The 26,432-nt window shown below is 40.1% G+C and overlaps 2 protein-coding genes across 2 annotated transcripts in view; one reads left to right on the forward strand and one right to left on the reverse strand.

The window, feature by feature from the left end:
- The window catches only part of prkdc (protein kinase, DNA-activated, catalytic subunit), a 36,995-nt gene extending 17,800 nt beyond the window's left edge, over window positions 1-19,195 (forward strand). Inside the window, exons 43-86 of the mRNA XM_079605445.1 lie at window positions 226-394; window positions 705-770; window positions 852-915; window positions 1,080-1,228; window positions 1,334-1,471; window positions 1,562-1,681; window positions 1,764-1,907; window positions 2,085-2,236; window positions 2,593-2,724; window positions 2,850-2,961; window positions 3,109-3,236; window positions 3,324-3,473; window positions 3,601-3,774; window positions 4,414-4,512; window positions 4,664-4,874; window positions 5,034-5,226; window positions 5,399-5,605; window positions 5,746-5,861; window positions 5,943-6,074; window positions 6,192-6,371; window positions 6,550-6,761; window positions 6,842-6,980; window positions 9,826-10,014; window positions 10,183-10,407; window positions 10,597-10,705; window positions 10,809-10,911; window positions 11,073-11,235; window positions 11,405-11,579; window positions 11,674-11,858; window positions 12,687-12,867; window positions 13,037-13,194; window positions 13,466-13,677; window positions 13,748-13,835; window positions 14,012-14,155; window positions 14,628-14,838; window positions 14,977-15,044; window positions 15,127-15,347; window positions 15,437-15,529; window positions 15,640-15,720; window positions 15,859-15,930; window positions 16,039-16,240; window positions 17,895-18,083; window positions 18,324-18,463; window positions 18,722-19,195. Of these exons, the coding sequence (XP_079461571.1) occupies window positions 226-394; window positions 705-770; window positions 852-915; window positions 1,080-1,228; window positions 1,334-1,471; window positions 1,562-1,681; window positions 1,764-1,907; window positions 2,085-2,236; window positions 2,593-2,724; window positions 2,850-2,961; window positions 3,109-3,236; window positions 3,324-3,473; window positions 3,601-3,774; window positions 4,414-4,512; window positions 4,664-4,874; window positions 5,034-5,226; window positions 5,399-5,605; window positions 5,746-5,861; window positions 5,943-6,074; window positions 6,192-6,371; window positions 6,550-6,761; window positions 6,842-6,980; window positions 9,826-10,014; window positions 10,183-10,407; window positions 10,597-10,705; window positions 10,809-10,911; window positions 11,073-11,235; window positions 11,405-11,579; window positions 11,674-11,858; window positions 12,687-12,867; window positions 13,037-13,194; window positions 13,466-13,677; window positions 13,748-13,835; window positions 14,012-14,155; window positions 14,628-14,838; window positions 14,977-15,044; window positions 15,127-15,347; window positions 15,437-15,529; window positions 15,640-15,720; window positions 15,859-15,930; window positions 16,039-16,240; window positions 17,895-18,083; window positions 18,324-18,463; window positions 18,722-18,926 (6,601 nt within the window). The 3' untranslated portion in view covers window positions 18,927-19,195. The remainder of the gene's footprint in view (window positions 1-225; window positions 395-704; window positions 771-851; window positions 916-1,079; window positions 1,229-1,333; window positions 1,472-1,561; window positions 1,682-1,763; window positions 1,908-2,084; window positions 2,237-2,592; window positions 2,725-2,849; window positions 2,962-3,108; window positions 3,237-3,323; window positions 3,474-3,600; window positions 3,775-4,413; window positions 4,513-4,663; window positions 4,875-5,033; window positions 5,227-5,398; window positions 5,606-5,745; window positions 5,862-5,942; window positions 6,075-6,191; window positions 6,372-6,549; window positions 6,762-6,841; window positions 6,981-9,825; window positions 10,015-10,182; window positions 10,408-10,596; window positions 10,706-10,808; window positions 10,912-11,072; window positions 11,236-11,404; window positions 11,580-11,673; window positions 11,859-12,686; window positions 12,868-13,036; window positions 13,195-13,465; window positions 13,678-13,747; window positions 13,836-14,011; window positions 14,156-14,627; window positions 14,839-14,976; window positions 15,045-15,126; window positions 15,348-15,436; window positions 15,530-15,639; window positions 15,721-15,858; window positions 15,931-16,038; window positions 16,241-17,894; window positions 18,084-18,323; window positions 18,464-18,721) is intronic.
- garem (GRB2 associated, regulator of MAPK1) lies at window positions 19,102-25,967 on the reverse strand. The gene is made up of 6 exons (XM_079605446.1): window positions 25,605-25,967; window positions 24,520-24,660; window positions 23,808-23,938; window positions 22,416-23,603; window positions 20,792-20,961; window positions 19,102-20,689 (listed from the first exon to the last, which is right to left on the reverse strand). Exons 1-6 carry the CDS (start codon window positions 25,723-25,725, stop codon window positions 19,837-19,839), a joined length of 2,604 nt encoding a protein of 867 aa, XP_079461572.1. The 5' UTR covers window positions 25,726-25,967; the 3' UTR covers window positions 19,102-19,836.
- Window positions 25,968-26,432: the final 465 nt, after the last annotated feature.

Genomic DNA, 26,432 nt, shown 5'->3' on the forward strand with positions numbered 1-26,432 from the left:
GACCACAAGCCGGGACTCGAACTTGGGTCGCCCGAAGTGCTGTTGCGCTATATGTCTGTGCGCTGCCCACAAGGCTATGCCTCTGACATTATAAATGCTATCTGTGTTTTAAAAAATGTTAACTTCCACTTTCCCTCGCAACTGCATTTCTTCAGTCTGAGGAATTCTGGAGCAAACTGCAAAAATGCCATAAGTAGAATTTCTGATCAATACAATATATGTCAGATTGTGTTTTGAGGCCTTCACTGAGAACATGGCAGGAGAGACAGTCCTGCTGGAGCTGAGGAGACAGTATCACTGTGCTGCTTATAACTGTACCATCGCCCTGATCAGCTGCAGCTTCAACGAGACCAAGTTCTATCAGGGCTTCCTCTTCACTGAGAAACCTGACAAGGTCTGTTACTGCACACTCAAAAAAAAAAAAAAAAAAAATCAATACGTAGGCTATTGTGTACAAGCAGGTCATAATTCAATGTTTATGTTTTTTTTTGTTTTTTACAATTTATTAATGTATGGTATTTGTTCACTTACCATTCACGTTCTTGGCAGCCTAGTTATCAAATAACCATAAAAATGACTCTTTCTTTTGGTCACCATGTTACATAAGGCGCACACACACACATTCCTAGTGAAACAGACTCTCTCTGATAGAAGTATAACCTTTTCTGTATTTGTAAGTGAAATCTGTCATTGATATTTTCCAGAATCAGTTCATATTTGACAACCTTATTGATACACAAAGGGTGTACAACTTTCCTATAGAGATTGATGTAAGTAAAGCTCTTAAACATCTAATATGATATTTGTACTTGTTTTGTGTTGTTTGGTATCATGTTTCCTTGCATTTACAGGTCCCTATTGAGAGGAAAAAGAAATATGTCATGATCAGGAAAGAAGTGAGTGGAGAAAATGGAGGTGAGTTGACTGAGATATTCACAAGCTTTTTAACAACTGCATGTTTACAAAGATAAATGCCATCCTCTAATATTTATGAAAATGCTGCTGTTGTCGTCTTGTATATTCCTTGTAAAGCAGTGCAGGCTGCCATCTGCTCTCTTAAAACTCTTGTTCTTTTTCAGATGCCCCTGTATACCTCTCCTCCCAGTCCTACATGGCAGACAGCAGTCTCAGTGAGGAGATGAGTCAGTTTGACTTCTCCACTGGAGTTCAGAGCTTCTCCTACAACTCCCAGAATCCTTCAGGCGAGAACAGCTCCAGCAGGACTCGAGTAGGTCATGTAGTAGTTTTCTGTAAAGCAGAGGTCATATATTTCAGAATATCATCTCTAAGATTATATAAGAAATATTTTTTAAATAACTGTCTGCATTATTAGGAGCGTAGGGAGGTTGTGTCTCAAGATGAGACTGTGGAGCTGGAGATGGATGAGCTGAATCAACATGAGTGTATGGCCAATATGACGGCACTACTGCACCACATGCAAAGGAACAACATTACCCCTAAAATAGAGGAGGTCTGTCTCAGCATAATCTCATGGCCATGAACACTTTTGCCTAGATTCTGAGTGAGAACACTGTCAGATATGTGCTATGTTTTGTTTTAGGGTGTGACACCTAGTGTTCTTCCCCCTTGGATGAAGTTCCTGCAGGGGAAGCTGGACAATCCATCCACCCCTCTGAACATTAGACTCTTCATAGCCAAACTAATCATCAATACCGAAGAGGTACTGCTTCAGCATTTTCATATCTCTGGATTTATTGATATGTTGTATATGTGTTGCTTTTATTGTACATCTTTATGTCCAGATATTTCGTCCGTACGCGAAGCATTGGCTGGGCCCACTGGTGCAGCTGGTGGTTTCCAGTAGCAATGGAGGAGAGGGCATTCACTTTATGGTAGTGGACATTGTGGTGACTGTCCTCTCATGGGCCAGTTTGACCACACCAAAAGTAAGTATGAGATGGTATTTTTATAAATTGCTTATTGACTTCCAATCTGTCTGTATGTGTGTACATGTACTCACATACAATAAGTTTGCAAAGAAAACAGCGTATGAAAATTATATAGGTATGTTGCATACTTTTTGATCTAGTTTGTCTCTTTCACTTATCACTCTCACCATTTAGGGTAGCACAAGAGATGAAGTTTTGGCCAATAGGCTCCTTGGGTTTCTGGTTAAGAACTGCTTCCACACCAAACGGGCTGTTTTTCGCCACAATCTGGAGATTATCCGCACAGTTGTGGAATGCTGGAAGGACTGCCTCACAATACCCTACGAGTAAGAAAACAGACATTTAGACTGCTTTTTTCCCTGGTTCGTAATAAATTGAATTGAAGGACACAAATTATGACATACTGTATGGTTATGATCTATTATGCAGACATGAAGCTGAAGCATTTGATATGCTTCTATTATATCATTATATAATGTTTTAGAAAATTAAAAAGAGCAGCCCAGGTTATTTTTGAATGGCTTAATATACTTTATTCATTACCAGTATTTTATAAATGTAGTGAAAATATTTCAAATTGAGAGTTGCTGAGATTGCAGGCTTGGATTTTTGATGCCAGGCTAAATGACCATGCATAAGTGGATGGATTGCAAATCCCCTTTTTTTTCCTTTCCTCCTATAGTTTGATATATGAACGGTTTGCTGGAACAGATCCCAACAGCAAGGATAACTCTGTTGGATTGCAGCTTTTAGGTATTGCAATGGCCAATAATCTTCCTCCTTATGATGCTGGATGTGGCATTGAGCACGACAAGTAAACATTTTTTTATTGTATTTTATTATTATTCATTTTCTCATACAAATGTGATTCATGTTTTTTTTTCTGAATTGTAAATATGGATTAAATCCCATGTTGTTCTGTTACAATGTTTGTTATAGATACTTCCAGTCACTGGCCAACAACTTATCATTCATCAGATATAAGGAGGTGTACTCAGCAGCTGCTGAGATCATTGGGTTAATCCTAAACTACATGACTGAGCGAGAAAATGTATGTGTTGATGTTTGTTCCTGACACACTATGTCACCAGAGTTATTTAGCTTTCGTTTAATGTATTGTTGTGGAATATGATGGTTGTTTTTAGATACTCTAGTGTCCAGTAAACTTACTATTGTTTTTGTTTTTTTTACGTGGTAGCAAAATGAAGGGCCCTTATTGAATATCACTATTACAAAGCTCATGGATTTGAGGAAGAAGGAGGTGGATGACAAATTTATTGTTTGCCTAAGCAAAGTGTCCAAACACTTCCCACCTTTGGTGGATCGGTGAGATCAATTTTTTTTCCATCTAGTCTTATCCGATAAAAGCTAAAGCATAAGTCTGTAAATAATGTTTGTTTTTATATTCCACAGATTCGTAAATCCTGTTTTTTATTTGCTGCCAAAGCTGCATGGCATGTTGAAGACGCACTGCCTTGAATGTGTGCTGAGTCGTGCTGATGTCATCCCTGAAATCTACCTGCACCTGAAGACCAAAGGCATCACACAGATCATGAGCCACAAGTCAGTTAATACTGCAGTAGCTCACGTCTCCATTGTTTTACGTTTGCTATAACAGGTGTTATGCCTGTGATGGTGAAATATTATAGTTGAGATAAACCCTCTTCATATCATATGCTGTGTCTTTCAGAGATGAAGCCAGACAGCGTGTTTGTCTGGACATCATACATAAGATCCTGGCATGTCTGAAGCCAGAAGAGCTAAAAGAGATTTTGGGAACTGTCACGGCATTTGTGTCTCATCCTTCTCCTGTCTGCAGAGAGAGAATGTATGATATCCTGATGTGGATCCAGGACAACCACAGGTAACTGACTTTACAAGCCTCCCCTTCTCCATTCCATTCATCTCACACAAAGGACTTTTGTTGTTCATTCCTCTCTATATGGTTCCCTTTGAGGTTCTTAGCTTTTTTTAGTTATTTTTATTGTTACAGTTTTATGATTGAATGTGTTTTGCATTTACCGTTTCATCACAAATTAAATGTACTATACCATTCAAACGTTTAGGGTCGGTAAGATTTTTTAAATTTACATATTATTAAAATAATTGTTTTCAAAATAAAACTAAATGTTTACTTTTTCTGTAATGGCAAAGCTGAATTTTCTGTATCATTACTCCAGTCTTTAGTGTCAGATGATCATTCAGAAATCATACTAATATGCTGATTTGGTGCTCAAGAAACATTTCTTATTATTATCAGTGTAACAGATAATTGCTTAATATGTTTGTGGAAACGTATACATTTTTTCACGAATCTTTGATGAATAGAAAGTTCAAAATAACAGCATTTATTTGAAATATTCTTGAGATTATAAATGTCTTTACAGTTACTTTTGATCAGTTTAGTACATTCATGCTGAATAAATAAATAAATTTCTTCTTCTTCTTAAAAAAAAAAATCTTACTCGCGTATAGTATGCGTATAATAATGGTGTGTTTGCAGTGATTCTGAGAGCAGGGAAGACAGCACCTCTGTTGAAGTGCTCGGTACAGCTCGGGAGAGTCTCCTCCAGGGGCTTACAGATGAAAACCATGGCTTACAGTAAGCAGACTAGATGCCTGCTTCGATCATTTCATTAAACTTACATGTTTCACACTTTTGAACAACAAAAGCATTAGCATTTCTGCATTTGAATCTCCTCACAAATAACCCTCAAGTAATTTCGTATATCCCTATGTGATTTTTCTTTAAGGCTTTATGTGCGCAATTTCTGGAGTCACGAGAGCCGTTTACCTCCAGACACTATGGAGCGCATGCTTGTCGTGCTGAAGTCACTGTATTCATCCCGCATTGAAGAACAGTTCCTCAGTCTGGCCACTGACCTGCTACTCGAGATGACCAGTCACAGCCCTGACTTCACACGGAACATGTTTGAGTTTCCGCTCTCTGAGTGCAAGTTCCAGGTAAGAACTGTTATTTATTACCGCATTTCAAAAATCATATCTACATGCGGTTTATTTTCCCTGGCTCTTGTAATCATACCTAGTATTTGATTAATTCAAATGGAAGTTGTTTGTGCAGACCATAATTTCAGTGCTTTCGGTTCTACTCATCTATTCCAGGACTACACAATAGACTCTAACTGGCGTTTGCGGAGTACAGTCCTCACGCCAATGTTTATGGAGACCCAAGCCACCCAGGGCCCTGGCACTCAGGGTCCAGAAGCTGCAGGAAGCCAGGCAGCCACGACAAGCGGTCAGATCAGGGCCACACAGACGTCCCTGGAGTTCTCCCAGACTCTGGCTCCTGGTACAGGTACCTCATGAAAATAAAATTAGCTTTAGTTCTTTCACCTATATAGTGTTGTTCAGTGGACTTTGTAACTGCAGAAAAGATGTGCGGGGGGGGGGGGGGATTTTTTTTTGAAGGATAACTAATGACAATTAACCATATCTTTCTGTGTAATAATAAACCTCTGTCCTTTTAGGACGCCGTTCAGCATATAACTGGTTAACCGGGAGTAGTGTGGACACACTGGCTGATTATTCCCTATCATCTGATTCTTTATCGTCACTCTTGGTGTTTGAGAAAAAGAGATCAGAGCGCCCCCAAGCTTCCTGGAGAGCCGTGGGTGCAGGGTTTGGCTCTAAAAGGCTCACCGCTGCTGGTGACGAGACAGACAGTCGAAGTGCAGGTCAGTACCCAAAGATAAAGGAGAATGTGTGAATACATTTGATTTCTGACAATTACCTATGTTTAAAGGTTGGACTTGACTAGCATTAAGCAGTAGAGTTTTCCACAGCAGTTTTTCTGTGTTGGTTGGTTTTCAAACAGCTGAGCGGGAGCGGCGTGCAGACATCCTGAGGCTCAGGAGGAGATTTCTAAAGGATAAAGAAAAGGAGAACATCAGATTTGCCAAGAAAGAAATTCAGTCCCAAAGAACAGAAAGGGTAGCTATTTTTCATAGATATACATTTGCATTATAATTAAAGTTTTTTTTATTACTATATTCTCTTTTCTGTGTTGTACAGAAGAGAAGAGCAGATCTGAAGATCCGTCAGGATGCTCAGGTCACACTGTACCGCAGCTATAGAGTTGGAGATCTTCCTGATATTCAGATTCAGCACAGCAGCCTCATCGCCCCACTACAAGCTCTGGCACAGGTGCATTGTAATTCAGGATTATTTTAACAATGTGGTCAAGATGTGTTTGAAATTAATTGACTGAATATCAAAAAATCCATAACAGAATCCAAGTTTTTGTTTACATTTGTTTTACAGAGGGATGCCACTCTGGCGAAGCAGCTGTTCAGCTCACTGTTTGCTGGTGTGCTGGTTGAATTGGAGAAATCCAAGTCTAGTAAAGAAACAAGCAATATTCTAAAGGATCTAGTGCAGACCCTGAACACCTTCCTCAACATGAGCACTGTCTACTTCCCCCCTTTCATTTCTTGTGTGCAGGTGTGTACACACTTGTGATAAGAGATAAGACACAATGGCTCTGTTTATAAGCTAGTGAGATAGGCATCTCACCAGGGCTGAACAGAGCTTGAATATTAAAAATCTTGAAGTAAGACTGTTGTCCTGTTAATTGTATTATTTGCCTGTATGCAAACACATTTTATACATTTCATTACAGGATATGAGTTATCATCATAAGGCCCTTCTTGGTGTTGAGCCGGCTCTTGTCAGTGCCAGCTGTCTCGCCAGTCTGCAGCAGCCCATGGGCATCCTGTTACTAGAGGAAAGTTTGCTTCATGGCACTGGAACATCAGAGGAACCTCCATCGAAACGAGCTCGAGGCAAACGAGAGCTGCCACCTGACACAGAAAGATGGATCCACCTCGCCAAGTAAGATCAAAACTCCCTCATAAATGTTCAAAGTATTCACTGTGTTCATCAGTTCTGCACTGATTCATATTCCTCTGTAGACTTTACAGGTCTTTGGGAGATTATGATGTAGTCAGGGGAATCTTTAGCGGCAAGATTGGTACAAAGTCAATAACGTTCACGGCCCTGCAAGCAGAGGCAAAGAGTGATTATGCTGAAGCTGTGAAGCTCTACAATGAGGTATTGATGTGTTTTCTTGTTTACAAACACACTATGGGAACGTAAACAGATTCAGAATATGCTTTTTTCCTTAAATTGTTTTTAAATGTTTGTTAGAGAATAAGGCACTGTCAGATTTTCACTACATGAGTATAGTGACCAAAAGAATTCACGATATCAATATTATCACAATGTTTATAGAAATTTTGGGGAAACAAAATAGATAATGCTATTGGTCAAATTCATCTTTAAGTGAATCACAATACAAGTGTAGAGAGAAAGAGTTTGTAACCATAACTGTACAAAAGCATACACAAAAGAATGGAAAGCTTTTTTTGTGTTGCGAGCAAGTGTCTTGCTTTCATCTGTCCTCTCCTCTGAAATTATTTGGTTACACTTTATTTTGATATTCCAATTTAGACATTCTACTAACTATAAGTTTGCAACTACATGTCAACTGTTAGGTGTTAGGGTTTGGGTTAGTAGATTATGTTGACATGTATTTGCAAAGTTACTTAGTAAGTAGAATGTCTAAAGTGGACCATTGAAATAAAGTGTTACCAATGATTTTCTGTGGCAGTAGTAGCTACACACCGTCGTCTTCAATGGTCCGCATTCAGTTGCAATACCACCACCTACTATATTGGAGTGTCAACCAGATGTTTCTGCCACTGGATTATTTATGAAATATCAACATTACATCAATATTTTATTCTTTAAATATCACGGCCATTGTCAAACTAATTGTTACTAAATCTTTTGGTCAGTCCAGTTTCTCCTATAATGGATCGAGACTATGGAACTCTCTGCCCACTGACTTAAAACTGCAGACAGACATGATTAGCTTTGACAGAGGTCTGAAACAATGGCTGAAGTCAAGGCAAATCTGCACACATGGTAATGCTGTATGAAATGAATATTGATAATGTGTATTGTTTACATTTTTTTAAACATTGTATTGTTTTGCACTATGTTTTGTATATTGCATTATGTTTTATGAAATACGTAGCCTCCTATGGACAAGTGTTGCAAATTAGCAGTCTTGCTATAACACTAAAAAACAATGTATCTGGTGCGTCCAATGCTGTTGTTAAAGGGCACCTATTATGACATTTAAAATGTTCCTAATGTTGTTTAGGGAGTCCCCAACAACAGTTTTACGCGCATGCAATGTCAAAAAACACTTTTGTTTTCGTATAATATGCATTTATTTTTACCTGATTTGCTCACCGACTCCCAAATGATTCGTTCAACGACTCATTTTTCCAAACCCCTGCTTTGCGCGACGCTAATCTGCGATTGGTCAGATGACCCAGCAGTGTTTACAGAGATAATACTTATTGTTTAACACGGAGTACAATGATGCCTTTATTAATTAAATCGTGTTATAATAATGATTATAGTCCACTGCTTTGTAGTTTGTAGTAAAAAACTAAAAATAAGATAAAGAATTTAATGTTATGTTAGCGAGCATATCCCAGAGTTCATATTGTAAAAGCACAATCAGTCTTTGTTTGCATTAGCCCGATGCATAAACATAAAGTAAAAAAAAAAAAAAATGCAGTTACGTTACTACGAGGTATTATTCTATTCTTTAAGACAACTCCGAAAACAACGACAAACACTTCACATATCTCAATACAATTGCCATTGAAGACCTAGAAGCTAAACGGTGCTTACACAACAAACAAAATAATAATTAAGCATGCTACATAAAACATAAAAGCAACAATTATTAATAACACTTACAGGTTGTGATACGGAGGAGGAAGCTGATGCAAATACACTTAGAAATGAACCTTCCTTCAACATCAGGGCTGTGACCGGCTCGCGAATCCAAGTTTGATTGCATTTAAAAAGCAATCGTCTTCAAAATGGCGCGAACAAAGCACAAGGCTCGGACTATACTTCTGTGGTATAGTTATATGAATTGTAGCCACTTAGTCTTCAAATGCTCCTCCTTGGGCAGATGAAAAAAGTTGGCTTTTGAGTCGCACTTCAGAACACAGCGTCTCGTCGCCATGATGTTTTCCCTGGCCTTGGAGCGCAATAAGTGGGCGTATCGTATTCAAATAACTTGACAAGTTGACGTCATCTAGTCAGAGAAAAACCTTCGGTCTTCTAACGATTCATAAAAATTATTCAGAGTCGACTCTTACTTTTGAAAGACAATAACTTTATATACGGTGCACTTTCATATTTCAAACTTTGCAGGATGTTTTTGTTCACTTAGATCTATGTTACACACTACATGAAAGGTAAATTTCAAAATTCCATAATAGGTGCCCTTTAAAGGTAGGGTAATTAAAAAGGTATAATTAAAATGTAAGTACTCTGATAAAAAGAGTATAAAAATCGAGTGACTCTAGACCGTTTAATCTTCATTAAACACAGCTCATTAATTCCATTCACTCCCACCTAAAAACGGGTGCGCGATTGCGCGCACGTGGGCAGAGCCAGTAATAACGGCGGTAGTCATGGCGACGTCGAGTGACAGTCGCGCAAGCCAATCCTGTGATTCGTCCCGAATGGAAATAATGAGCTGTGTTTAATGAAGATTAAACGGTCTAGAGTCACTCGATTTTTATACTCTTTTTATCAGAGTACTTACATTTTAATTATGCATTGATATATATAGAAAGTTTAATCAAATTTGGTAAAAAGTTTTTATATAAATCCTACCTACCCTACCTTTAATGTCCATATCAAAAAAAAAAAAAACGGGTATTGTCTGACACCCCACAGGGAATTCTAATTTATGAATATTTAATATTTATACTCAAACATATATCAGAATTTCTTTAAATGCAAAAGTACTTTATATCTGACCTTATCAATTTAATTGTGACATGTTGTTTTGATTCAGGCTTTGAACAAAGAGGACTGGAGTGATGGAGAACCCACAAACACTGAGAAAGATTTCTGGGAGATTGCTGCACTGGAAGCCTATAATCACCTGACAGAGTGGAAATCTCTGCAGTACTGTGCCACAGTCAACATTGACGACAACTCACCCGTCAAACTAGAAAAAATGTGGACAGAGCCCTTTTATGTGGTATGATTTTTAAGTAATTTTGAACAGTTTCAATTTGAGCTATTTTTTCATGGTTGTGTCACCACAAGGAGTAACTAATCATATTATCTGGAATCTCACCTATTATCAAATAATATAACACATAATATAACACCCTGCAGTAATTGCTTCTGTTTATTTCTCTAATAGGAAACATACCTGCAGTACATGATGCGTAGTATGTTGAAGCAGTTGCAGCTGGGCGAGAGAACTCAGGATCTGCTCAGCTTTGTCGATGCTGCCATGAAGATGGAAGAGCACAAGATCATCATGGAGACCCATTACAGTCAGGAACTGAGTCTACTGTACATCCTGCAAGAGGACTATGACAGAGCCAAATACTATGCCAACAACTGCATGCAAGTCTTCGTGCAGGTCAGTTTCAAACCAATGAGTTCTTTCACAGAGGTTAGTATGTTACATAGGCATGCCGACAGACACACACACAGCTTTTATTTGTCCCTATGTGATCTGCCCTGTAAAGAGGGGTTTTTCCCTTTCTTCAACAAATGGCATATATTTAAATACCTGATTTTTCTTTCCACATTACATGGTATCATGTAGAACTACTCCAGTATCGACCCACTGCTGAACCGCAGCCGCCTGACTGTGTTACAGTCTGTCCAAGCTCTGACGGAGATCCAAGACTTCCTGAATTATATCACTGGAGACGGTGAGTAATTGATCTTAGTAAGGTTGGTTGAATGCTTGAAGATTTATAACCATGTTGTGGGCTTTCAGCAGACTAAATTATCACTGTATCTTGTTGCTCTCAGTCTCAGTGAATTCTCTCAAGTTCATGATCAGACGATGGACCAGCAGCTATCCGGATGCTAAACTGGACCCCATGAATGTTTGGGATGACATCATCACATCTCGGTGATTTACTGCTACTTTATGACACCTCACTGGGAATAAAGATTTCTCAATGCTGTTATAGTGAAGAAATAGTTCACCACCTTGAAAAGTCTGAGGTGCTGTAAAGCTTAATTATGAAGTTATACAAATGTCCCATCCATGCTTTCATCTTTGTTTTTTAGTTGTTTCTTCTTGGATAAGATTCTCGAGAGGCTGACTTCCACCCCTGAAAACAGCATGGATGTGGACGGTGCGGAGCAGGCGAGTGGAGAGCAACTCGGAGGGCTGGTGAAGAGCTGCAAATTCAACATGAAACTCCAAATGGCAGACAGTGCATGGAAACAGGTGCTCAGGGTTTTCAAACATCAGTGTTGGTGCCTAGTAGGGGGCCGAATAGATATCTAATTGTTTTCAACATCAGTCATTCAAGCTTATCAAATGCTTCATGTTTAAACCACCTGCAATATGACTATTGAGAAACAAGCAGAACGTAATGTGTTAATCTTGTTGACAGAATAACTTTCCGGTGGCATCCAAGCTGTTGAAGGAACTTCACCGTGATGCAAAGACTGATGGTGCCTGGTTGCTCCGCTGGGTCCACAGCTTCAGCCGTTTTACTCACAGAAGAATTCCAGGCCTTGGATCTGCTGAAAAGATTAATGCTTTGCTCAAGACTGTTCCACTTTTGAGTATGAATCATCCACTCTTATCATATAGATTACACATAATTTCAACCCTCGTCACAGTCCGAGTTCATGATTGACGCATTGCTGTATTTTACAGTGGATGCTGAGGGACAGAGTGAAGGCTCTTCTGCTCGGATGCTCCGTGACCAGAAGATCCTTCTGGGAACCACCTATGACCTCATGGCCAGCACTGCAGATCGCAGTCCCTCTGCTCTAGAGACTCTCGGGGAAGATAAAGTACAAAAGATTCTCCAGCTTTCAATGGCCTCATCTGTCACCCAGGTAATGAGTTATTTAGACATGGCTTTCTGGGATGTATTGCTTATTGAAGTCACAGATTACAATTGTTATTGTAGAATTGGTCATGTTCCAAATTAGATTATTTAGATGTATTTTTGGCATTTATTCAGTACATTTTGAATGTCTTCAATATGAAAAAGCAAGAAGCAGCAGCATGGTGCAGATACACCATCGTTCAAAAGTTTGGGGTCAGTAAGAGTTTTGTAATGTTTTTCTGAAAGAAATCTCAGAAGAACGAAGAATAAAAATAAAAAAAGCAATATGTGAAATAGTACAATTTAAAATAACTCTTTTGTATTTTAATATATTTTAAAATCCTTGTGATGGCAAAGCTCATTCTAATATGTTGATTTGGTTATCAAGATGAAGAGAAAGTGCAAAAGATCTGTTTTATTTGAAATAGAAATCTTTTGAAAAATGTAATGTGTCCTTTCTGAATAAAAGTATTAATGATTTTTTTACCAAAATATTACTGATCCCAAACCTTTGAATGGTAATGTAAATGTTTGCACCATTTTAAACGGGTGAGAAAATTAGTTTCTGCCTCCTGAAGAAATATCAGTAGGACCTGTTTTTATGCTTACAGTTAGTGCACAAATTAATAATCCTGGTACATACTAATTAATTAAAGAGCTGGTTTAATGACATCTGCCATTTACCTATGGCATTTTATTTTAATTTTTTTTTAAATAAGAGGAAAAATCATTTTGCCATAATTTTGATGACTGCATGTTTGCTTGTTGTTCTCTAGCTGTTGATAACAGTTTTTCTCACCCCAGTTTGGATCATGGGTGTTATTTTTCTGCTCAGGTGGTAGAGGGTCTGCAGATGCAGGCTCTGGAGTTGTTGCGAAGTGCTGCACGTAAGGCAGAAGAGGAAGAGCAGTCCTTCAGCCAGCAGCATGTACACACAGATGGTATTGTGGAGGCCTACATGACCTTGGTCAACTTCTGTGACCGAAGACTAAGAGTGAGCGAACAGAAAGAAGAGGGTGAGACAGCTGTGGACCAGTACAGCACCCAACTGCTCTCATAAATACAGAGTACCCTACAAGTGTCTCACAGGATTTATAATGTCTTTTTGTGATTCCATGCATGCAGGTAGTGGGTTAAAGTGCAAATTGATGTACTTACAACAATACATTTGATGTTTGATTCTAGCCATCAGTTCTAAGCTGCAGTCCTTGCCTGGACATGTAGTAAAGATGATGCTGAAGGCACTGAAGCTCAACTCAGATGAGGCCAGGCTCAAGTTTCCCCGTCTACTGCAGCTAGTAGAACTGTACCCCGCAGAAACCCTGGACCTGATGGTCAGAGAGGTGTGAGATCATTTGCTGCCCTAAGTTCAAACATTTTAGGATTCATGTACAGTATAGTCAATCAGCAAATATGGCAAATAAAAATGTAAATATGAATGAATAAGGCCAACATAAACAGCTACTTTGGTGAATCTGAAAATGGCATTTGTAAATATCTAATACATTTAGCAAAGCTAAAGATTTCGATAGCAATGCCTCATCATTCATCTCCTCGTGAAGTATTACATTTTGAGCAAACTGCTTTTCTTTTTTGTTGTTGTTGCCATTTTAGGTTGTTAGTGTGCCTTGCTGGTTGCTGATTGGCTGGATCAGTCAAATGATGGCTCTTCTTGACAAACCACAGGCGACAGCAGTTCAACATGTTATAGAGGAGATCGCAGAATGCTATCCACAAGCCCTCATCTACCCGTACATGATCAGCAGAGAGAGCTACACCTTTGAGGAGTCTGCAAGTGGTCAGAGGAACCGGGAGTTTGTTGAGAAGTATGTAGGTCTGTTCAGTGACTTTGGCCTTCCTGGTACTGAGACGTGAAAACTGTTGTTTGTGTTCCAGGCTGAAGTCATTACTGGATAAAGGTGGCGTCATTCAAGAGTTTGTAGATGCCCTTCAGCAACTTACCAACCCTGACATGCTTTTCAAGGTACAAAAGTCCTTTTCCCTATGAGTCTTGCCCAAAATCCAAGTGCCATTGGTTGAACCAGTTTTGAGATGTCAAGCCCATTGGCACAGAAATCACACTTTCTCTTTAACTTACTGGGACATGACATTTTTATGGCCTGTTGTAGTAGTTTTGATTCTCAAGTAATGGTTTGGCAGGACTGGTGGGGTGAGGTGAAGAATCAACTGGACAAACCAAACATGAATGCAAAGAAAACGAAGCAGCTCTGTGAGGAAATGACTGGATGGCTTGGTGATTCAAAGTCTCCAGGACTTGGATCTTTCCGAAGAAAATTCATTCAGGTTCACAACTTGGAGTTCTTATACTTGTGTACAGTACTTATACGATATAAAATCACAAAGCCACGAAGCGCAGTGCTGTTTTTTTACATTATTGTAATTTTACAGTTGTACTATATAATAATAATCATTAGTAATACTCTTTATTTGAGTGAAATATTACAGTAGGTATATTTCTTATTTTGTTTGTTTTATTTAGTGATAACAATAATCATAATTTAAAAAAAGAATGACTATTGCATTATTATTATTATTATTTTATAGTGATATTAATTAGATTTCCCAAATGTACAGCCCTATCTAAACTAAATATATGATGTTTTAGAATTGTAGATGTGTGTTGTTGTTTTAAATGTGAAATACCTTCTGTTGTTTGAAGATAATTAATCAGATCTCTGCTGGTTTCTCTGTATTTCTTGAATAGATGCATAGTTTTGGTCTAATGTTACATTTTTACTGTATGTGCCTGTCACAGAAATACTGTAAAGAAGTGGAGAAGCTGCTTGGTGCTGGTGGGTCCAAGTTGTATGAAAAGCGAAAGGATAAGAATTTCCTTCAGCAGGTGGACCACATGGCCGCCGTCTCCATGAAAGATTTCCAGAAGGAACCAGGTAACATGAAGGAATATTCACCCTGGCTCAGCAGCTTCAAAGCAGAAATGCTTCAAAATGAACTGGAGGTACCAGGTTAGTTCAAAACTTTCTTACTTTTACTTTCGTAAATCATGTAATTTAAATCAACAATCAAATTACTTTAATAAAGTTCTGCATGTATCATAAGTGTTTGTCTTTTGAAGTCATCTGGTTCTGGTCTTCCCTCTACAGGTCAGTATGATGGCAAATCGAAGCCTTTGCCTGAATATCATGCCAAGATCACAGGTTTCGATGAAAGGGTACGAGGAATGATGTTTTCATTATTAGGTGTCATTTTTGCATGATCCCTAAGTGTATTACAATTCATCTACCCAACCTTAGGTAAAGGTTATGGCATCTATTCGACGGCCGAAGCGTATCATCATACGAGGAGATGACGAGCGGGATTATCCGTTCTTAGTGAAGGGCGGGGAGGACCTGCGGCAGGACCAGCGCATCGAGCAGCTCTTTGGTGTGATGAACATGCTTCTCAGTCAGGACACTGCCTGTTCTCAGCGGAGCCTGGCACTCCGCACTTACCAGGTCATCCCCATCAGCAGCAGGTACTAGGATAGGCTTCTCTTAATTCAACTTGTGTGCTGGGCTGACCTTTTTTTAGGGGTTGTTAACAAATGTCTGCTGACATTTACAGGATTGGCCTGATTGAGTGGATGGAGAACACCTGCACTCTGAAGGAGTTCCTTTCCAGCAGAAGGACTGAACAGGAGCAGAAGACAATCATGAAGTGAATATTTATCCCTTTTCCTCAGCAAATAAAGCAAAAGGCCTTCAGACCTTGCAATTGGTACTCTGCATTGAGTGAATCAAGTGTTACTTTGTTTTAATGTATTTTAGGCCCAATGAGACCTATGATGACTGGGTCAGCAAAGTTGCTGGTAAGGTGACCGGCATTAGACGATATGCTGAACTCTACAAGTAAGTTGTCAGTTCATTTAACCACTTGTCATGGGTCAATGTGACTCAGTATTCTACAATGGCTTTAAAATATGACTCGTCATTGTATGAATAATATTAATACCGGTACTTAATCCACTTACATTTGATTCACTACAGGAAAGCAAAACGAGTGGACACTGTGAACAACTTTAGGAGAATTGAGCAGATAGTGCCTGATGACTTGTTAAAGTATGCCATCATTTCTCTCTGCATTATATATAGGACAAATGTACCATCAGTGTTACATTTGAACAAAGTCTAAAATAAATGAATGATGCCATGAATGCTTGTTTTCAGGCGTGCTTTTGTAAGGATGAGTACCACACCTGAAGCCTTCCTTTCGTTGCGGTCCCATTTCAGCAGCTCTCATGCTGTGCTCTGTGTCAGTCACTGGATTCTGGGCATTGGTGATCGGCATCTCTCTAACTTCATGATCAACACGGAGACGGGCGGCATGATCGGCATTGACTTTGGTCATGCATTTGGATCAGCCACACAGGTGAGGTTTTTTTTTGTCTTGTATTCATTAGTATGTTTAACTGACAGAAAAATGAGTCTGTAAGGTACGGTGGCCCAGTAGTGCACAACACAACAAAATGAATCCACAACAGAAATGAGCCACAACACAACGGAATTTTTTTTTTTTTTTCATGTCCCAAAGCTTGTGGTAGGTTCCTAGTAGTCTCAGCCTCAGACGTCACGCCCACGGAACGTTGGCTAAACGTCTGATGCATATGGTACACTTAACTGGAAACACTTCAGGAATGTCGAAGTCGTCATCTGATTGGTTGAATTTTATCGGATTTCCGGGGGGCGCAAGTGTCGCGTTTATTTTCGATCCGCCGGGAAACAAAGCGCAGACGTGTGATTGCGGAAGAAAAACTGTTGTGTTTACATGAGTGACAATGAGCATCTATCAAGATCAGCTAAACGTAGGATTCTCAAAAGTATGCGAGGTTCACGGCATAGACTCTTTAAGAGATGTCCAGGAGTTTTGTTTGAGGCACTTAGTGGAGACAAAAAGAGATATTTTAGCCTGTTTGCCGACGGGATTTGGGAAGAGTATTATTTTCCAAGCCTGGCCGACCCTTTGTCAGCATTTAGAAGGATTCCCAGCAGATCCAATTTTACTAGTTGTGTGTCCCCTCCTATCTATTATGGAAGATCAAGTGAAGTACCTAACTGCGAAGGGGATATCAGCCGCGTTTGCGGGCAAACATGAAACAACGCTGACATCGCAGCTTGCCGATTCAGTATTGTGTTCGGTTCTCCAGAATTGCTTGTGGGCGTTAAAAAGTGGAGAGATATGCTTCAAACTGATGTTTACCGCGAGCGTCTCATCGATGATGAAGTGCACACTATTGTTCTATGATTTTCTATGCTGACTGACTTGTTGCACGCTGGTCTGTTGTTGTGGGGACATTTCCACGCCCCGAAACGTGACGCTGAACGAAACGAACTGTAATTGGTTGTTTGACATGTCGGTCAAACGGCCTTATGGGCGGGCCTTGGCCAAAGAAAGCTGCTATGAATTCCAGACCTTCAGCCGTCAGTCTGAAGGTCTGGCTACGCGAGACTAGGTTCCTAGTGACCAGACTGACTTTGGTGAAATTGTGCCAATACCTTCCTGTAATTCTGCAATTCACCAAATGGTTTTTATTTTTATTTATGAAATTATATTATAATAAATTATACGTTTTAACCACTTGGTGGAATTGCCAGACGTTCCCTTAGGGATCATGTGCTGTGGTAGCGTGTCAAAGAATTCTCGGGTATAAATACGCAGCTAGTTCATGGTAATTTTTAAGTATATTTTATGTCGATATACAATGGTTACACTGTTAAAACGAACCGTGGTATTGTTATATTAAGACTGCCGTCTATATAGAGAACAATGGCAAGGAAAACTAACTTTATCGCGCTCCGAGAGCCCTCTAGTGGTTGGGAGCATTTCCGTTGTGTTGTACATTTTCTGTTGTGTTGTTGTGGATTCATTTCATTGTGTTGTGAACTTATGTTTGCTTTTTTAAAGTTCGTTGTGCACTACTGGGCCACCGTAGTAAGGTGACGAAAGCACAGCTACAAACAGTTACTGTACTAATTTAGAGATAAAAGATTGATGAACAGCTTGACTATAACTTTGTTACATGTAGTTCCTCCCAGTGCCTGAACTGATGCCATTTAGACTGACACGGCAGTTTATGAACTTGATGCGACCCATGGCCGAGTCTGGCCTCATCCAGAGTGTGATGGTACACTCACTGCGAGCCTTCAGGGATGACCCAGACCTGCTGCTCAACACCATGGATGTGTTTGTGAAGGAGCCTTCACTGGACTGGAAGGTAGAAGAACTCAAAGCAGATTTTAAGCCTGCAAACAGAAACAAATAGCTTGCTTTCCTTTTTGCCACATAGCCCATTGAGTAATCATCAAAGTGATCTGTCCTCATCGTAGACCTGTTTCACATTTTCCATTTTACCACTTAAAGAGTTGATGTCTATAACAAGCTTAGGCATTATTGAATCAGTATCAAAGAGGCAGACTACTTGTGAAAGACAACACCATTATTCCTCATGTTACAGAACTTTGAGCTGAAGCAGCTGAAGAAAGGAGGTACCTGGACAGAGAGTGTGGACACCAAAGAAATAAACTGGTTCCCTCTACAGAAGGTCAACTTTGCTCGCCGGAAGCTAGAGGGAGCCAATCCCTCGGTTATAACAAGGTAGGTCCAACCACAAAACTCTGAACTCTTATTTTTGTGGATTTCTGGCAAATAAACATGGCTGTTTTAAACATGGACATTGGCAACATATCATGATGTTTTGTAATTAAGTTCAACCACTTGCAGTAAATGATTACTTTTAATTCTAATTATTGTAAAGACTTTAAAAACATTTTCTTCATGGACAAAATAAGAGTGTACCAGTCGTATCTTATACAGAAAGACATTTCTAACCTTATTGATTGGTTAATGTTCTAGTGAAGAGGTTTGTCTTGGATTTGAGAAGACCCCGGAGTATAAAGGAATGTTGGCTGTTGCTCGAGGGGAAGAACAACACAATATACGAGCTCGACACAATGAGAAAGATCTGAGTGTTGAAGATCAGGTAGATTGCTTGCTCGATCAAGCAACTGACCCTAATATATTGGGCAGGGTGTGGGTAGGCTGGGAACCGTGGATTTGAACCAAACAGTGGGTGGCATAATGAAGTCCAAGTTTTGTATTTTTCAAAATTTTGTAAACCTTTTCTCAAATTGTGAAGACAAGGCTTTTAGAGCCACAGCTACTATCAAAAGACAGTGTTATAGCAATGTTTCTAGCAATGTTTAGCTATACTGCAAAATTTAACAAGATTGTTTATGAAGTGATGTTTATTAAAAAAAAACTAAAAAAAACTGTAGCACACATTTGTCAATTTCCATTGCACTGCATTAAAGGCTTCAGCCATCAAATAAAACATCTATATGTGTCATTGTCATACTGGAGCCTACAAAACCAAAGTGTTTGAACAGATATAAAAGGGTGAGATTTCATCCTCTTTACTTTTGTTTGACACATCAGCTTTCATCATTCACTGGGGTAAAAATGATGGGAGCATTTTAATTTACAGTGAGCTAGTGACATAACCAAGTTATAACACGTTGTTAGTGGTTAATGATCATTTCATTTGAATGTGGTTCAAATATTAGTTATTAATATGGTAAAGCAATAAGTTAGATTTATTCAAGTAAATAAATTACCTAATCAATTGTTAATCATCTTTATTGATCAACAACAAAAGGAACTTAGGCCACAGTTGGATTGGGTCAAAATAGCTTCAGGTTTTTCCCAAAGGCTTTGGGTTTGAGCAAATAAAGTCTGTTGTGCAGGTACCGTAAGGTCAGAGAGATTACATAGATGGGTACAGGTTAATACACAAAGCAATCAATATATAGATTTATATACATTTATATTAACCAAAATGGCTATTACAATATTACAAGACTGCATAGCATTGAGATACAAAACTGTCTAATGCAATACTGAAGACCAATATTTGCTGCTGCAGCACATTGCATGTGTTTTGCTCTTGACTGCCTTGCTTTTGTTCATCCTTACATTTTGGGCCTCCAGCCATTAATAAACTGCATGAGTTTCTTCACTTGAAGTTTGCTTAGCTTAAAGTCTTCTGACAGAATCTCCTCTGTTAGCTGCAGTAGCAAATTTCCATCAATTTTTTCTTGCACAAACAAAGACACAACATCATCTGACAAACCAATGAACCGTAGTGACTTAGAAACCTCCTCAATGGAGATACCTGATAGATTACTTGGTGGTTGCCAAGACAACCCTGCAGCTCCAGGACAGGAAATTGAGATTACATCTGTAGTGCCGTGATTCGGCCTTTCAAGCAAGCAGCTCTTGGACTCAAGTTCTAGGACATCCGCATCGGCCGTGGCTGTAATAGTAGGCTCTGCATCTTTCTTTGTATCGTTACATTTAGGGGTTCTTGGAGGCAAGATAGGGCAGGACTGGCTATGCTTAGTGTTACATTCCTCTGTGGATTTGTCTCTGCACATTTCCAAGGTATAGCTGGTGGACTTGGTGCAAAGCTGTGCAGACTGGAAAACCTGATGGGCCTTGGAGGCCACAGCACTTCCCTCACAATTTGCTCGCCTATCGAAGTCTAACAAGCCTGAGGGACAAGCCTTAGGAGTACCGGGGGTCCTCTTCCGAGGATAACTGGAGTAACTCCGGCAGTGAGGCGAGGGGAAGTCCTCACCTTTATACGAGTCACCCCCAGAGAAATCGTTAGGCCAGGAAAGGCGGGAGAAAGAGGCATCTACCGAAGGACTGAGGCAAGGGAGAGGCTTGGAGCCTTCACTAGGATCTGGTCTGATCCAGTTACATGGGTAACATGCGTGGTTCTGATCATCTGATTCACTCTGAGATTCGCCCTCTCCAACTCTATTGAGAGATGGAGAACAGGGAAGGTAGAAGGGGATAGTTTAGTCATAACTAGTGCAGTTCACAAAAACGAATGTTCAATCAAAACAGTGTTTAACTCACATGTTGTGTAAACCGGACGAGTAATAGGATAGTGTTGGGCTTGGGGAACGGGTATCTGTCTGACGTGGCTTGGCAGGAGGGTATGGCACTGTGGCACTGCTTGAGCTGGCCTGCTTGGAGCTTCTTGGTGGAATCGGTGGAGCATTTAATAATCGGCACTCCTCCTTCACCTGCAAAGATGACAAAAAAAAAAAACTGTAATGGCTCTAAAATGTGAATGAATAGAGATTTGAGACAGATTGTTCAAATTTATCAACTAGGCCTTAAACACTTGTTAACCTTTGTTCCTACTTGGAATACAATTAGACCTTCAGGGATTGACCAACAGTTCACAAATAAGTCACTATGTAAGCACAAAATAAACTTTGACTTATCTGTGAGTGTGAAACAGACAAAAAGTCCTAAAATCATGGATATTTTGATCAGGCGTATCAATACATTTAGATTTCTACAAACAGTTTAATGTAAACTTTATATTCAGGGTTCCCACTTTTTCAATCAATGATTTTTACAGTCTTTTGCGTTTTACTGGATAAGTATTTTTAGAAATGTTTTTATTCAGTCTGTTTTGCTGGTGAAGCATTCACTATTTTGTTAACCCTTGCCTAAAGCAAAATAAATGTCTCAAAAGAACAATTCACTCACAAATCCATGGATGTTTTCCATGACCATCTGAATCCACATATTTGCTACATATCAAAAGCCGCGTTTCCACCGAAATTACCCGGAACAATTTGTCCCAGGAACTTTTTTCCCAGGAACTTTTTTTGCCCCAGACCGGTTGCTTTCTGCGTTTACACCGCGGTCTAAAGTACCGGGAAAATTATAAACTGCGCGCGACTGCTCCTCCCAGTCTGCGACGGACAGTAATCCGTTTTGAGCGGCACATTTATAATATGTATGGAGGAGATTCAAACTGTGCTGCAGTTGTTTGTGATGTATTGGTTTACTAACGAGGTAATTAACAAAACGGCAGACAAGAGACGAGCACTGATACTAAAGCGTGTTCAGAAAGCTTGTAATGCTATAAAATTAGACGATGCGGACATTGACCGTGAGATGGCTGGGACGAACGCACAGAAAATTTCCTGTTACACAAATACGCTTAATAAAGCCCGAACCTCATCGTCGGTCCAGCTGTGTGTTTTTTTTTTTTTTAATTCAATTCCATATTTGCAGACAGACAACTCTTACTGCATGAAGCCACGAACCGCAATATATTTTTTTAAAATGCTGGTTAAATTAGAATACTGCGTTGAGTCATCCAATCAAAATGCGGCGTGAACACAACCAATCAGCATGTTCAGCGCACAAGTCCCACCCCCGAAAGTTCCTGAACTTTGAAAAAGTACTACCTCGCCAGCAGGGACTTTCGGAGGGGGAAATATTTACCCGGAACTTCATTTAGACCCTGGTTCCTGCGGTGTAAACACACCGAGTACCAGCCCAAAGTTCCTAGTTCCTGGGGAAAGTTTCTGCAGTGGAAACGCGGTTAAAAATAGTATACACTACCGTTTAATAGTTTAGGGTAGGTAAAAAATTTGTAATGCTTTTAAAAGAAGTCTCCTATGCTCCCCAAGGCTTCATGTATTTTATAAGATTGATCTAGAAAAAATGAACTCACAGCTTCAGACTTTGGAGGCACTGGTGGTGGAGGTAGAATGACATCTGTGCCAAGCAGTGCACTTGTAGGACCTGCTGTGGAGAATGGCAGTACAGTCGTGCAGCCAGAGACAGTAGAGTTTCCCCGGACACCCTCAACGTGGTCTAGCACATGTCCAGAATTCTTAACATGATCCAACCAAAGCTCCTCGTATGGCACGTCTGGTTTAAGGGAGCCTGAAGAACTCTCCAGCAGCTCAGGGAACAGATAATCTGCATCCGGCGGTTCTGCTGGCGCACAATCTCCACATAAGCTAATGCAACCCTGAAGATTCACCTCGCTGTTCCCATGAAGATTGTTTCCGTAGACACAGACAGACAGGCGATGAAATGACTGTGTGAGCTCATCTCGGGCTGAACTTAGAGAGCTTGGCAAATGCATGTGTGAGAGGCAGCCATTGCTACCGCTTCCACTGCTGTTGCAGATGGCGCTCCCACATCCCGTTCCTCCGGCACTACTTTTTTTCGGGCTCTTGCCGTCCTCAATCCAGTCCACCCGCACGTCACGCACTGCCCTTGAGTAGTCGTCAATGTCGAACTGGTCCTGGCAGTAAGCAAACCAGCGGTGGACCACTGTCTCTAGCCAGACTTCTCCTTGAAGCAGCCCTTCAGGCACCAGTAAACGTGGCAGTGCTGTGGACACATGCAAGGGGAAATGCACTGGCAGTATTTTGTTTGAACGTAACGCACAACACACGACCACTGTCTTAGTCTGGATGTTGACCAGCTTGTATCGGTGGCCTTCGCGGATCAAATGGAGGTCATGCGGATTACGTGGCGGGCTGCTGGGCACCGTGACATTAACGGGTAACCTGGTCTTCTCCACGATTGTGCGAATAGTGTGTTCTCCTTCCTGCATCTGCAGCTCCAGTGGGGAGCAGGTACTGAAGCGACCACGGCACTGGAAAGGCAGGCTGATGCTCTCATTGGTGCGGTGGTTCATGCAGATTAGGCAGGGCATCTTTCCACGGCCAAGCTTACTGATGGAGTTAAGCTTGCCAATGCGCTTGAAGAGAGTGTTAAAACGTGATTTTTCTCGCGATGTTTTGGCATAGAGGATCTCAGCCTGGCCCATTAGTGTCAGCTCATCCCCAGTGCTCAGTGTGATGTTGTAGACTTCCGTGTCCTCATTGGATTCTCCTGATGCCATCTAGGAGAAAAACAATAGCAATTTGAACAGATCACTGAAAAAAGATGTAGTCAAATAATGCTAGTCATACAGAAGACCTTTTGACTACCGCTAATCTTAAAATTAAGGCAAATCGGTATTTCAAATTACAAATACAATGCCTGAGATCCATCCTGATAAAAGTCTAAATCAAAAACAGTGGCTGCGGTGAGCACAAAACCAGACCTTGACATTGAAGGTTATTTCCTCCATGACATAAACTCGCTCAGGGAATGCTTTGGCCACTTCCTCCACGCTGTTGAAGTACTGCACAGGCTCCCTAATGTCCCTGTCCTGCTCCAGCAGCTTAAACTGGCCTGTGACATATAGTAAAACAGAGGATAAAGGATAAAGCATTGAGTCAGTATGTTCATTTCAGTAACCTAAACATAAATAGATTGGATTTCAAGCCAGGCCATTTCCGTGAAAAGCAAATAAATAAATTATATACATTTGGGCATAATAAACAACTCCAATTTAGAGTTGGATATAATTCATTTATATAACTGTTCTTTTTTATTCCTTGAACTGAAATAAAACCAAATAATATTTCAACAAATTATATAAAAACACTGCACCAGAGAAAGAAATAGTACAATAGACCAGGGTTTTTAAATCTTATCTTTAAGTGGCCAACTGACCCTCTCCACAGCCAGAGAGGAATGTCAATATGAAAAGACCAATTAGCTAATGAACTACCAACTAAAAGCAGATGAGAAATAAAACAGCACAGATCTTTGCCTTTTCTGTTTTAATAAGTAGCAATAAAACAGTGAATCCTAGCAGACTAACTTTTATTTCCTTTGTCTTACTTGTGGAAAATACATAAGGTGTCTGAAAGAACAGAAGACGTTTCTTCAAACAGTACATGCTGCATTACAACAACTGAATGGCTTACCCTCATAATGGACAGGGATCTCGATTTTCGGTCCGATGACATAATGGCCCTCCTCTAGGCTATGGGCGGTAATTGTGGTCCACTGCCGGCATGAATGAATCAAGAGGTAGTCATTTTCTCTCAGCCCTTCCACCGATTCCCCTGAGGCGAAACACAATATGACATCAGTATGAAACAGTGACCTTAATAGTGTCGTTTTGTCAAAATGAAAATCAGAGAAAAGCAGCAACAAGCTTAAGGACATAATTAAGTCCACAATTAAACAGATCTAAAGAACAGCAGTTGCAAAAAACATCGAGGTCATAATTTAATCTACTTATATAATGGCAAAGTACTTGTGAGTAGAGCATTCACAGAAACTAATTGGTGAGATGGGTTACTTTTGTGTGCCTTTAGCTCTGTCTGTTGTACCCAATGAGCGCATATGATAGTGCCCCAGTTCCCATAATGATAATGATCTAGTTCCTCTGATATTATGACTTCCTCCATCTTTACACACAGTACTGAACTCAGCTCACACACACAACAACACTTATTGCTTACCTTTTAAGCACTTTATAATAAATAAGTAACTACATTAAGTGTATATTATTAGTGCTTTACACATTTTAATTTCTTGAGTATTTCTCGCACAACGTTAACGTTTCAGGATTGAGGAGGTTGCTGTCTAGTTCGGAAAACCAAGGAGTTTTGTAATAGATTGTAAAAATTAAATGTTATAAGGTCGGTGTTTGACTGCATCTCTGCATGCAGTCTGTTATTTAACACTCTGGCCTCTGGCTAATTTGCGTTAGCTTGCTAACGTTCATGCCTCACTTTTCTGCCTTATATTTGGCTGTTTGGTCTTTAACTGACTCAGAACCACTAAAAATGCATAACTTGTAACATAGACTGTGTAAGCGATGTAAGTAAAGCCCCCGGTTTAAAGGTATTCCGCTGTGTGTGTGTTCATGGAGTGATGGCTCGCGTTAGCCTAGCGCGCGAAGCGGCTAATGATTGGAATTCCACAGGAGCGCGACCGCCCACGCGCAGCTGCCGCTGCTGCACACAACACAAACACCAACACAACTCAGGACAAACCTTACCGCTGTCCAACTTCACAATCTGTGGCAGTCTGTAGGCGCTAACAAGTCTATCCAAAGGTAGTGTCGTCGTACTCCACGTTACATCTTTCAAACTGTTGTACAGCATTGATCCAAGGTCCATGTTAGCTTGCTAACATCAGCACGTTAACCCACCGCAGCATGCATCTGCAGTGAAGAACGGCTCTTTCATGGAGAAAGCTTCGTTGGATGTCCTTTTGGTTACTCAAAGGCAGTGGATTGTAAGTGAAGCCATGTCAGCCGACTGTCTATTTACACTGACAGGAAATGCCATGTATCGCATACCGTAGCGATCTCAGAGCTGGAGTGGCTATTTCCTCTTCCCAGTAGCTCCAGCGGTTGCCCGGGCAACCAGCGCTCTAATGGTTGTACCTTGTGTAGGTTGGTTCTTCAAACATTTAATAGTATGCAATAGTAACTACATCGGAATAAATTAAATGCAAGGGCATCACAAATATATATTTAACTGGACTTTTTATTTATTTATTTTGTATGTATTAGATTTAAAATAATTTCAAGGGCTAACATCTCTACATCACTAATTGGAAATTAACAAAATATGGATTTAACAGAATATTCTAAGTGCTATACAGGTCCTTCTGCAAAGACAAGCTATCACAGAAAGACATTTAGGATACTATCGTACTGTAGTTAAAAGAAATGGGATGAAATAAACAAATGAATAGAAGCTTTCATGGCCCATGTTTTGAATGCTTGCTTGTGTGCTGTTGTCAAGGACATTGCATTGATTGAATTATCTTGCAGCAAAATATGAGGATTATCATGTTTACATGAAGAACATGCAAACCT

Source organism: Phoxinus phoxinus (genome assembly GCF_949152265.1).
Source record: "Phoxinus phoxinus genome assembly, chromosome: 2".
In the NCBI taxonomy this organism is placed as follows: Eukaryota; Metazoa; Chordata; class Actinopteri; order Cypriniformes; family Leuciscidae; genus Phoxinus; species Phoxinus phoxinus.